A 12,860-nucleotide genomic window follows, 5' to 3' on the forward strand; every position below is an offset into this window, starting at 1 on the left:
ATGTCAACATTTTGGTGATTGGTAAGGGATTGCTAAGAAGCTTTTAATGAGAGGCTGATTGCTTTTCTGCAACTGCTCAGCTGCCTTCTGTGGTTCACCAGTACAGCCCTTGCTTCTAGAGCTGGAGTTCTGTGGTTCCATTGGCTTACATGGTGTGCCAATCTGATCCATGGCAAAGTTCTGTATCATTTGTTTCTTTGTGATAAAGGCAAAACTCCACCCTTTATCTTGACTTGAAAATGAGCTAGAATGGAGCCCTTAACTCAAAGATTTCTTACCTTCTCTTTGAGCCCATTGTTTTCAGAACTCGGAAGGTTCTGAATTGTTCTGACAAGCTAAACTAAATCCTTAGGGAATCCCAGAATTTTCCACCTGCCTGCTTGAAATGAAAGTTGTCTACTGGGTTTTCCATTATTCTTGATCAATTCTAGTGTTTTAAAATAGGAGTTGTAAATTGTTCATATATACCCAAGCAAATTGTTAGCTATGGTGGGCTAATAATAATTTGGTAGATAAAGCAATGCCACTTGTAGTCTCTTCAAGATGAAAATGAATATCTTGCCAAGATTATAGTTCTGGCTTGTTGCTGGCTTTTCAGCTGGCACAGTGCCGATGTGATTTAGTCTAGTCCTCTGTAGCTGTTCTGCTAGTGAGGCAACTACTTGCAATCATCATTTAAGGATCTCCTCTGTCTGATCATTTGGGGAGCAACTACTAGTCAAAGAGCTGGAAGGGGGTATCTAGTTTAACTCCCTGCTAATGCAAAATCAGTCTAGAAGAAGAAGGAGAAGAAGAGTTTGGATTTATATCCCCCCTTTCTCTCCTGCAGGAGACTCAAAGGGGCTTACAATCTCCTTGCCCTTCCCCCCTCACAACAAACATCCTGTGAGGTAGGTGGGGCTGAGAGAGCATCTCAGACAAGTGTTTCTCCAACTGCTACATATAGACTGCCAGTGAGGGGGAGCTCACCACCTCCCCAGGTAGCTGATTCCACTGTTGAACAATGCTTTTGGTAAAAAAGAAAAGAAAAGAAGAATCTTTATTTCCAGCTGGCACCTGGCCACCCATAATTTAGACCCATTATTGTGAGTCCCATTCTCTACTGCCAACAGGAACAGTTCTCTTCTCTCCTCTGATAGCCTTTCACATACTTAAAGAGAGCAGTCATGTTCCCCCTCAGTCTCCAGAATAAATATTCCCAAATCCCTCAGCCTTTCCACATAGGGCTTGGTCTCCAGGCCCCTGGTAATCCTTATTGCCCTCCTCTATACCTGCTCCATTCTGTCCGCATCCTCCAGACCTGTACATAGTACTCCAATGCTCCTATACAAAGCTTGCTGATTGACCTTGGGCTAGTCATAATTCTCTCAGAACTCTCTCAGCCCCACCAACCTTAGGTGTCTGTTGTGGGAAGAGGAAGGGAGGGAATTTGTAAGCTCCTTCCTTCCTTCCTTCCTTCCTTCCTTCCTTCCTTCCTTCCTTCCTTCCTTCCTTCCTTCCTTCCTTCCTTCCTTCCTTCCTTCCTTCCTTCCTTCCTTCCTTCCTTCCTTCCTTCCTTCCTTCCGAGAAACTTGCAGCCATCACACTGGCATCTTCTGAACATTGAGTAGTTTGTACTGCTCATCTCAGCTGGTCTTGAAATAATTTTTGCAAGATGATTACACTTAAGTAGTACTAGGTTGTACATGCAGTCTTAAAGACCTATATGAATGCATGATTCTGTACTCATTTCCAGATCTAATTAGCAATAGCTGTTCAGGGCCTTAGAAGAAATCTTCATCATTTGGGCTTCCTGAGGCTCTGTCACTGACTTCTGGTCCTTCATTGTAACATGTATAGATCCCAGATTCCTCCTAGCGCAATAGCCTGTAGGTTTAAACCCTTCATCTCATGTAGTTGATTGTAAGGAAGAATGTGTAAGACACTGAACCACACGAGAGAACAATAACCAACCAGAAAGTTGGGCAGGGGAGAAGTGCTGATGTCATAACGTGAGCACTTTTTTGCGGGAGGAAAAAAAAGGTCCCGCCCCAACACGGCACAACAGCCAATCAGGAGAAACCCACCAAGCTGATTGCGTGGTAGTGGGGATTGTTACATTTCTTGAATCCGAGATAGGCCTAGGTGTCTTCACTGGAAACATGCTGTGGTGGGGAGGTTGAAACCTCAATGAAAAGGTGCAGTTTATTTTCAAACTTGGTTTGATCTAGATTGAATTTCCTGGTGGGGATTCGGCCTCTGTGAACTGCAGAGGATCTTAGCAGCTGATCAGAATGCCATTCTACCTGATAGTGAACTAATTGGGTGCTGCAGTGAACAGAGATTTGAAAGGGAGTTGATGGGCATATTTCTTCTTGCAGTAAATCATTGGCACCAGACCATGTTGACAGTAAGGTACATCACAACTATCGCCCTCTGTTTATTCAGTTTGTTCTGAAGCTTCTGTGGTTTGATGCAGGCAGTAAACATGGAAGAAGAAATTTGGTAGTATTTTCTTCCTCATCTAAGTATCCTTGGGGCTGAGGGATAGCACGTAAGAAATAAGCTATAAGTTTTGTAGCGTTCATCTGGTTTTTAAACGTTCTGTCAAAAGCTCATTCTCTGACCCTTTTTTCTCACTTCTTCCTTTACTCCACACTAACTGAAGATGCAGCAAGAAGAGATGACTTTGAAAAAAAGAGTGTCTAAGAATAGGAAACTAAATTCAAGGATGATGATTTAGTGCACTGTTGGTATCCTGATGTAGTATTCCATTTGCAGAGCCCATGACTTTCTTCACAAGTATCCTTAAAACTTACGTTTTAAATTTAAGGATGTTCTTTCACCCTTAAAGGGTTATCTCCTGAAAAAATAAAATATTGGTCTCATGTTCATGGAAGTTTTCCATATCCAGTGCCAGATCTGAGGCTTAGTGCAGCAAACTGCTATGTTATCATCCTTGATCACCAGGTGCATTTCTACCTGCTTATTTTATGTAACTGTGAGTTTGGCTTGCTCTTTGCAGCTATCAAGGTCTCAGAAACCACAGTGTAAAAGGAGACTGTGGGAAATAGGTGTCTTGGATCTCTATTAGTAATATATTTCCTGCTGCTTCCCATGTCTGTACTGTTCCTTATGTCTGCAACTGAGGCAAGCAGCCACTGATGATCCATGGGATCTTTATCATTTTAACTCACTGCAACTTCTTATTCCCTTCCAGTTAGGGATAAATGAGCAAGTCACTTGGTATAAACTGCTATGCACATTGCTCTTTCCAGAAGGAGGCTGCTAAAAATTGTGCCTTCCTGGCCATCACCCTGCCATAACTAGTAGTGCTTCATATAGCATGGCAAATAGTTTTGATATTGCCTCAACATGGAACTAGTTTTTGATATTGCCTGAACATGGAGCTAGGAGTGGTGGTTTGCTACATGGTGGGACCAAGATGTGCATTAAGACCATCTAAATCAGGCCTTACAAATTTTCTTTGGCTGTAGAACCAGGTTTATTTTTCATCATTTCATGTTTTGTATTTCAGTTGCCATGTTTTATAATTACTGCTGCCACAGAACTTATTTCGAAGCTCTACAGTTTCTTGTAATTTTATTAGAGTTGCAACAGACGTGTTATTTGGGGTAACCCTGGTTGTTCTAACCGCCATAATGGCTATTTTGTAATTCTAATCTGACTTATTCTCATTTCTCATACTTTCTTTATTCCTTCAAACTGCTTCTTTTAACTGATCCTTGGAGCCAGTACAGAAAACAGCGGGCTAAAAAATGAATGCATCCACCGCCATTGAATAGTGTAAAATTAACACATGAACAAGCGATGATAAGAACTTCACACACATGCATGTTATGTCATGCTGTAACACATATTCTGTTGTGAAATGATGAATAAGAATTGTATTTCTGGTAAGAATCACTGGGAGACACTGCAATAGAACCACTGCTGAAAATTGCAATAGCCCCAGTGAAGCCTCTAGGTCAGGGGTCTGCAACTTGTGGCTCTCCAGACGTTCATGGACTACAATTCCCAATGGCCATGCTGGCAGGGGCTGATGGGAATTGTAATCCATGAACATTTGGAGAGCCACAGGTTGCAGACCCCTGCTCTAGGTCTTATGATGTCCTGGGGACTGGCATTTGTCAAGCTTAAAGCATTGCTCTGAATGTAGCTGCAGATGTGGTGCAGAGGTCACCACAGGAATCTAGTTTTTAACCACCAGCTCTGTAGCCATAGTACTGGGTGCACTAACTCTGGAGAAAGAAAGAATGGGACAAACAAGTGTTCAGGAAATGTTAAGACTAAAATAAAAACAGCCTTTTGTGCTTAAATGTTCTCTCTGTTTTTCTGTTTCTTGTAGATGATGGCCCTTATTCAAAAGGGAGCAAAGACTCGGGAGGACTGGATGCAGCGTTAGTTTCAAGAAGGCAAAGTATTCCAGGTAACTGCAAGAATGCTTTCTTTTTCACAGGTGTTTGATATTCCAGTTGCTCTGAACATATAACCAGTTTGACTAACTTCTACTTTTACTATACGTGCATATTATAATGGTCATCCACAGGGTTGGTTTTGGGGAACCCTGGGCGGGTAATCTCTAAGAGTTCTTCTCCCCACTATCAGTCCCTTCCCTACTCAAACCTCTCTTGCTGTGCCTCCTTCCACTTCCTGCTTACCAGACCTCCCAACAACCATTCTGACAGCTCTCAGCACTGCACACATGCCCTTTCTTCCACGACATGGTGGTGCCTGCAGCTGGGAGTGCTGCTGCTGTTGCTGACAGGAGCACTGCGTCTATGCACCAGTCACTCTTCTCCAATGCACAAGGCAGCATGTGCCTGCCAGAAGCCAACCTGAGAAGCATATGGTCATCAGGATCATTCCAACATATTTTACTGCCATGTTCTGTGGCACCACTAGCCAAGTCCAGGCACACTTCAGAAGTTCCAGCAACACCAGTTGATTCCACCTTGGACCCAACTGACAGTGGCATGTAACTCAGGCTACATCTTCACTTTCTGTATCTCTGCCATTGGCTAAGTCCAGGAGAGATCTCGATTCTGGAATCCATCTCAGAGAGAGGTGTGGTTCTGAGAGATGATATTGGGTATGAATCATGACATCAGCTCCTCTGATCATAAAGGCACACCCTAATGGTGTGTCAGCATCCTTGGTAGGTTGTCATTAGTTCAGTTTGCTTCTAAAACTGTCTTGGTGGATCAAGTCAAAATGTATTGAGAATCTAGACCCAACCTCTGTCTCCAAAATGTGTCAGTCTGATCACATGAGCACACAAATTGCCTCATGTTGTAAGTTTTTTCAGTCAATGTCACCCAGTACTCTTCTTCACTACACCTTCCATCCCACATGGCTTTTGTCCATTCAGGTGAACAATCAAGAGGACCCTTCAACCTCTTCCTCATCAGTTGAAAAGCTGGTTAGATCCCACCCATTATTCTGTCCAGAGTCGAATCCCCACTACCGTCTTAGCCAGGTTTCAGAACACAAACTAACTAGGTTTGAGGTCGTTTGTGTTCTGAAACCTGGCTAAGACGGTAGTGGGGATTCGACCGGGGAGGTCGTCCCTCAAACCTGGTTAGTTTGTGTTCTGAAACCTGGCTAAGACGGTAGTGGGGATTCGACCAAGGTCTGTACTTTCTGCTGTGACTGGTGGCAGCTCTCCAGCGTCTCACACAGAGGTCCTTCACGTTATTTTACTGGCTGATATTTTTAAACTTCAAATGCTAAGGACTGAACTTGGGACTTTCTGCATGTAAAGCAGATCCTTTATCAGTAAGCCACAACTTCTTCCTCTCCCTCTCCCTCCAAGGCTTCTGAACAGAACGTGATTGAAATAGACATCCTCTGTTTATGCCTGGCACCTGATAATCAGTGAATCTGATGGGACATGCTGCCTTTAATTCTTACATTTCTGTAACAGAGGTAGAATAAGCTGTTAAAATGGCCCAAGAGGTGCTTGGTTTAGACTCAGCCACTGACAATTATGATGGATTTGTAAGCTATTCAATTACCTCTTTTGTTGCTACAGCTGAGCAGCACCAGGACTAGCACTTGACTGGGGTTCCTTATGACCACCAGCGGCACTTCAGGACAATAGCCTATTGGGAACTGTCCCAGTTAGTCAAAGGGCCTGTTTCCCATTGTCTTCTTGTTCAGAGATCAACTGATGAAATTTGTACCCACTCTTTCCTGTTAAGGATTCAACACTTATATCACAAGCCTTCCAAATGAGGCTTTGGCCTATTTGTACCCCACCCCCACCCCCGCCTCACCTTCTACAAGTTGGGAAACCTCACTGAACAGGCATGCCAGATTTCCCCACATTTTCCCCCTCAGGGACTGGGGTGCTTCAGAAATGGTCGGGCTTGGTGACAAGAAGCACTTTCCCTCACCCCCAATATCTTCCTAGCAGGTGAAGGATACCCATTGACTTTTTATTTCTCTTTCCCACAGGCACTCCCCTCACGAGGCACACTAAAATAAATATACTGCCGTTTAAGGAGACTCAAAGGGGCTTACAAATTCCTTTCCCTCCCTCTTCCCACAACAGAGGCATTATCCAAGATATCTAACTCATAGCCATGATAGACAGTCATAATCTTCCTTACATTAAAAAGAAAAAAAATCCATGTTCATAATGTAAATTGGATATTTTAGAAATGGCTTGTGGTTTGTCAGGTCAGGTTTTCTTTAGGTTGGTGGTGATGGATGTTGTACACTGAGAGAATGTATAGACCCCTCTGGGTTCCCTTGGCCTTCCCTTCCTCATACATATAATACTTGTAGGGAATGCTGACAGACTGGAGGAAATGAGTTTGACTGTGAGAGATGGCACTATCTGATCCGTTATGGATTGTCTGTCCCTTGAGAAGCAGAGTGGAATTGTTGTCAGGACTGCTTTTTCAGGGCCAAATCACGGTACTGGTGTTGACATTTAAAGCCATTCACAGACCGATACCCTCAAGTTTCTCACTATGTAACACCTCTAATCCACCAAGGTTGTGTCAATGGGCTACTCTCACTATTCTGACTCTCTGACAGCTTAGGATGATAGTGGCAAGAAATGGGATCCTTATGGTTGAGCTCCTAAAATTATAAAGCTATCTCTTTATTAGGGTTTGGAAAGTTTATAAGACTTTTCTGACAGGCATCTGCCTAGTTTAGATTCCTGAGGGTGTTAATATAATCAGAGTATTCATGTGTACATGTTTTAGAATGCTATTGTTTCCTGCATTGGGGTGAACTGAACTGCTGTGAGTTGGCTAGAAGAAAATTACATAAAAATACCATTAAAAATAAATGCATTTGTTGATCAGACATTCTGGGAGAATTCTTAACAGATTTTCTTTTTAAGCCTCACCCACGATGGCTTTGTGCTAGGCTGATTTTGTGAAGCAGTTTTTAGAAACCAATTGTTAACTCCCACTGAAAAAGCTAATAACCTTTTTACTGCGACACTATCAACGTTGATTTGTCACTTCTTACAAATTTCCTCTTGAGAAAGTCAAAGATCATGCCAGATGGCATTCCATTTAGAGCTGCAGGGGACGATGGGAAGATTTCCGGCGCTCACTGAGATTCTCGATCAATACACTGAAAGCACACGTTATTGTACTTGATCATTCATTAACGTAGTTTGATATTTTAACGAGAACATTAGGAAAATAGGAGATGTTGCTGGGTTAAACAAGAGCATAGTAATGAATGAATCCCTTTTAAACCAGCTCTTTCACCAGCACATTATTCTCTACTCCTGTTAATGTATGTAAACTCTTTTGTAAGATCTTCTTTAACAATCAGCACTCCGAAGGCTTCAACCAAGGCACATGGTCATTTGCTATCAAGGCATTAAACAAATCAAAACATTCTTGCCTAACATTCGGGTCAACATTTTTAATGCTAAGTGTTGTCAGCACAGATTCTATAAGAAAAATAGAAAGCATCAAAAATTATCGTTTGACTCAATTTTTGATTCTATATCCAACGGCAGTAACCTGTAACCTTGGATATGTGTGTAAGAGAATCTAGCCACAACCATGAGGAAAGTGATGGTTACCTGTGGAAGGCCACAGTAGTTTGGTTCCAAGGCGTAACTGAAAGGTGCATGATACATTGTGGTGTAGTGGTTAGAATGTAGGAGATCAGGCTCAAATTCCCACTTCGCCATGAACTTCACTGACTGACCTTGGGCCAGTTCCTGTTTCTTTTGCCTAATTGCCCTTATAGGATTATGAGGTCAAAACAGAGGAAAGATGAACTATATATACTGCCCTGGTTCTTGGAGGGAAGGACAGAATAAAAATGATGAAATACATGAATAAATAATATCTTTGCTAAAGCTTAGTAGGTGGGGATATAAATGTAATTCAACTGTAATAATATTACTAACCTAGCATCAAGCAAGGTGGTATAACTCTATGATGAGGTAAACTCAGTCTGAAATTTCTTTATGGACTCAATGACATTCCTGAAATGGACATTGCTTGGGAGTTGAATAAGGGCTGTATAAGTATTTATATTGCACTTTCAAATGCTCAAAGTGCTTTTAAGTGTTTTAAGAGCTTCACATGTATTATCTTGTGATGGTTGCAACAGTTTGGTAGGTTGCTAATTCCTGCAGTCTCCAGAAACAGGTCCGAGGCTGAAAGAGTGACTTCCCTAGGAATATTGAGTTTTAATTGTATGGTTTGCCTTCTTATTTGTTTGTATTAATTTGTTGTGCACCGCCCGGAGCCCCTTGGGGATGGGGCGGTATAGAAATCAAAATAATAAATAAATAAATAAATAAAAATAAAAATTACCCACTGAAACAAAGGGTTTCTGATTTTCTTAGCTACTGTGCTTTATTTGCTCTTTGCCATCTCTCTCAGTCAAACTCATTTCCTCTAGTCTGTCAGCATTCCCTACAAGCATTATATGTATGGGATAATAGATAATACTAGTACCAGGGGGCATACATTGAAAATGCTGGGGGGAAGAATTAGGACTAATAAAAGGAAACATTTCTTCACGCATCGTATGATTGGTGTTTGGAATATGCTGCCACAGGAGGTAGTTATGGCCACTAGCCTGGATAGCTTTAAAAGGGGCTTGGACAGATTTATAAGTTGATCTATGGCTACCAATCTTGATCCTCCTTGTTGATCTGAGATTGCAAATGCCTTAGCAGACCAAGTGCTTGGGAGCAGCAGCAGCAGAAGGCCATTGCTTTCACCTCCTGCATGTGAGCTCCCAAAGGCACCTGGTGGGCCACTGCGAGTAGCAGAGTGCTGGACTAGATGGACTCTGGTCTGATCCAGCAGGCACTTTCTTATGTTCTTAAGCATTTTCTCTGCACTGGACATTGCCACTTCAGTCTGATTCTAGGGTTGCAAAAATTCTATGAATGGAAAAACTATCATGTGAGTGTAAAGGTTAGGCTCAATCTTTATCTGACAACTGGTATTTTATGTGCAGTTCAGGAACACTTTCCCCATTATCTATGTTCTCTTCTTGTCAAACTGCCCAGATATCCCCTTTGAAGCCCTAAATGGAATGATTAAAGTACACTTTTTCCACCATCATAGATAATAGTCATTCAGAGTTGTTCTGGTTTGTTGTCATGATGGTTGTTTTAAAGATTCAGTCATTTTCTGTAGCTTTTATCCAACTCCAGCTTTTCTTCATACTGACTGCTGGAGGCGGGGGAGACATATACCAAAGATGGTTTCTTTGCAGTGTTACCACCTTTTTTTCGTAAGAATTCTTGCCTGTGATTTTTCAGCTAGGCTGATGGTTGGCTTGACTTCTTAGGCCTGCTGAAGAATCTTGCATTCCTTAGTAACCTGACCTGTTCCTGATTTTTTTTTCTCCCAGAGGAGTTCAGAGGAGTCACAATTGTGGAGCTGATCAAAAAAGAAGGAAGCACTCTTGGATTAACTATATCTGGTGGCACAGATAAAGATGGGAAGCCGAGAGTCTCCAATCTGAGGCCAGGAGGGCTGGCAGCAAGGTGAGACGAGCTCAGTGGAAAGTATTATAGTCTGAGAAAGGGGTTGTAAGAGATAAGCATTGGCTGGGAGAGTTTTTCCTAATTTTTTTTTATCCCTTGGGTTGTGTCAGATATCTGATACAGAGCCTGCCAAGTTATAAAAGAATTGCTGAAAAGGCATGGCCTTGGCATTCCACTCTGGTCTGGTTTTTGTGATCAAAGCAAAGGCTGCAAAATTACATTTTGAGAACTTTGTTCTTGGGGTGGTTTTTAAACACTCCTAACATCTTGGCCAGCAGAGATCACAGCATGTAAATCTAAGACGTATGCCTCTGAAGATAAAGGCAAAACATTAGGAACTAAAACTAACAGATGAAGGCCATACAACTCCAAAAACCCACAACAATCAGCTAAATATACATTTGAAAATCCTATGTTCCTTTCCCTACCCCACCCCAACTTCCTATTTATTTATTTGCATATGGAGTTTATACTGTTCAGTGGGTAGGCTGAAGAATGTGGAACCAAAGATGATGCTGTTGGTGGAATGTGTTCTATTTCCACTTGGTAATGCCACATTAAATAATACTATTTGACCTTATTAGAGGCATCAGGTAATTAGCCAGAAAGGGTCTATGTGCTGTTCTTGTCGCCATCACGGACATGCTCCATATGCAACTTGACTGGGGCGGATCGGCGCTGCTGGTGTTGTTAGATCTTACCGCAGCGTTTGATGTTGTCGACCACGATCTTTTGACCCACCGCCTGGCCGCTTCTGGGGTGCGGGGCACTGTCCTTCAGTGGATTGCCTCGTTCCTCCGGGACCGGACCCAGCAAGTGTGGTGTGGGGACCAAGCCTCCCAAAGGTGCCCACTTCAGTGTGGTGTGTCCCAGGGAACGCTGCTGTCCCCGCTATTATTTAACATCTATATGCGACCCCTTGCTCAGTTGGTACGGAGCTTTGGGCTGACCTGTCATCAGTATGCTGATGACACTCAGCTCATTCTGTTGATGGAGAGGGGAACGGTCATCGCCCCTGTGGCTCTCCAGCATTGTTTGGAGGCGGTTGCTGGTTGGTTGAAGCAGAGCAGGCTAAAACTGAACCCGTCTAAGACGGAGATCCTCTGGCTGGGGCGGGAGGGAGGGGCTGGGGATTTCCAGCCGCCGGTGTGGGAGGGGGCTACATTGGCACAGACCCCCTCCGTTCGAAGACTGGGGGTCCACCTGGCTTCGTCTCTTTCAATGGAGACACAGGTGGCCCATGTAACCCGGCTATGCGTTTTCCATCTTCGTCAGGCCCGGTGGCTGGCCCTCCTCTCTCAAACGGACCTGGCCACTGTGATCCATGCAACGGTCACCTCCAGGCTAGATTATTGCAACTCGCTCTACGCAGGCCTCCCCTTGCGTCTGATTCGGAAATTAAAATTGGTCCAGAATGCGGCGGCACATTTGCTCACAGGAGGTGCCGCCAGAGACCATATCTCACCTGTGCTGTGCCGCCTGCACTGGTTACCGATTGAATTCCAAATCGTTTTCAAGGTGTTGGTTTTGACCTTTAAGGCCTTGCGCGGCCTGGGACCTCCGTACCTACGGGACCTTCTTGCCCCACATGTCCCGAATCGGCCTCTGCGCTCAGCAGAGGCAAATTTGCTGGTGATCCCTAGCCCCTCAATGATGCTGCTGACCTCCACTAGGGCCAGAGCTTTTACAGCTCTGGCCCCTGCCTGGTGGAACGCTCTACCTCCAGCTACGCGGGCCCTGCGGGATCTTAAAGAATTTCGCAGGGCCTGCAAGACGGAGCTGTTCCACCGGGCCTTCGGGGGGTCCGGCTGCTGATGCCCCCCCTCCTCTCTTATAACATCTGTGGACCCTGCCGTTCCCCCCTCCCTTCTCCTCCCCTTTTTCTTTTTAGGGGATTGCTAGTAGGTCACCATCGTTAATTTTGATATTAGGATGCTGCATTTTAATGGGGTTAATTTTAGCATATAGAGCTATATTTAACTTTGATTTTATTTGTGCTCTATTTGTTTGTTCTGTTCGCCACCCTGAGCCCTTCGGGGGAGGGCGGTTTATAAATACAATAAATCAAATCAAATCAAATATGAAATGGGCTCTGAGGAGAAATGAACAAAGAGATTTTGATTTGTCTTTTACAGGAGTGATCAGCTAAACGTGGGCGACTACATCAAGTCAGTGAATGGGATCAACTTGACCAAGCTGCGACATGATGAAATTATAAGCCTTTTGAAGAATGTGGGCGAAAGGGTGGTACTGGAGGTAGAATATGAGCTACCCCCGGCTGGTTAGTTCTTCCATTTTAAATATTTATTTTTTCATGGTTCAGTCATCTTCAAGATGGAGATGGCTTTCTGTCCCTTGAATATGTGAAACTGACTTTTGTTGGTTACTCTGAACTTTGACAGGGAGTGGCTTTCCTAGGTCTCAGGCGCAGAGTTTCTCCATCCCTATTAGTCTAACCTGGAACTGGATAGATGTCTGGAACTGAACTTGAGATATTCGCATGCAAAACAGGAGCTCTGCTGCTGAGCTGTCCTGTTTGCTTGATCTTTTCCCCTCCTCCCGACGTACAGCATGGAATTCTGCGAACATTTGTATGGAATTATGTCCCCTGAAGAGCACTGTTCACAACTAATAGCAATTTGCTGATGATCCCTGGCCCCGAAGGCTGTTGGGCTGTTCTCAACCAGGGCAGGGAATTCTTGGCCCTGGCCCCAGCCAGGTAGATCTCTCTGTCAGATGAGACCTGGGCCCTGCGAGATATGACACAATTTTGCAGGGCCTGTAAGACAGAGCTGTTCCACCAGGCCTATGGTTGAGGCAGCACTTGGTCTTGCCTCCCGCTCCCCTCCATTCCTTTATTTTG

The 12,860-nt window shown here is 43.8% G+C and overlaps 1 protein-coding gene across 5 annotated transcripts in view; it reads left to right on the plus strand.

Annotated features, from left to right (window-relative positions):
* Positions 1-12,860, plus strand: part of GRIP2 (glutamate receptor interacting protein 2) — a 478,246-nt gene that overhangs the window by 377,790 nt on the left and 87,596 nt on the right. For all 5 annotated transcript variants that reach the window (XM_048488391.1, XM_048488392.1, XM_048488395.1 and 2 more), the window contains exons 2-4: positions 4,349-4,429; positions 9,862-9,997; positions 12,133-12,278. In XM_048488391.1, coding sequence (XP_048344348.1) covers positions 4,349-4,429; positions 9,862-9,997; positions 12,133-12,278 — 363 coding nt within the window. The remainder of the gene's footprint in view (positions 1-4,348; positions 4,430-9,861; positions 9,998-12,132; positions 12,279-12,860) is intronic.

This window comes from Sphaerodactylus townsendi, linkage group LG03 (genome assembly GCF_021028975.2).
Source record: "Sphaerodactylus townsendi isolate TG3544 linkage group LG03, MPM_Stown_v2.3, whole genome shotgun sequence".
Classification (NCBI taxonomy): Eukaryota; Metazoa; Chordata; class Lepidosauria; order Squamata; family Sphaerodactylidae; genus Sphaerodactylus; species Sphaerodactylus townsendi.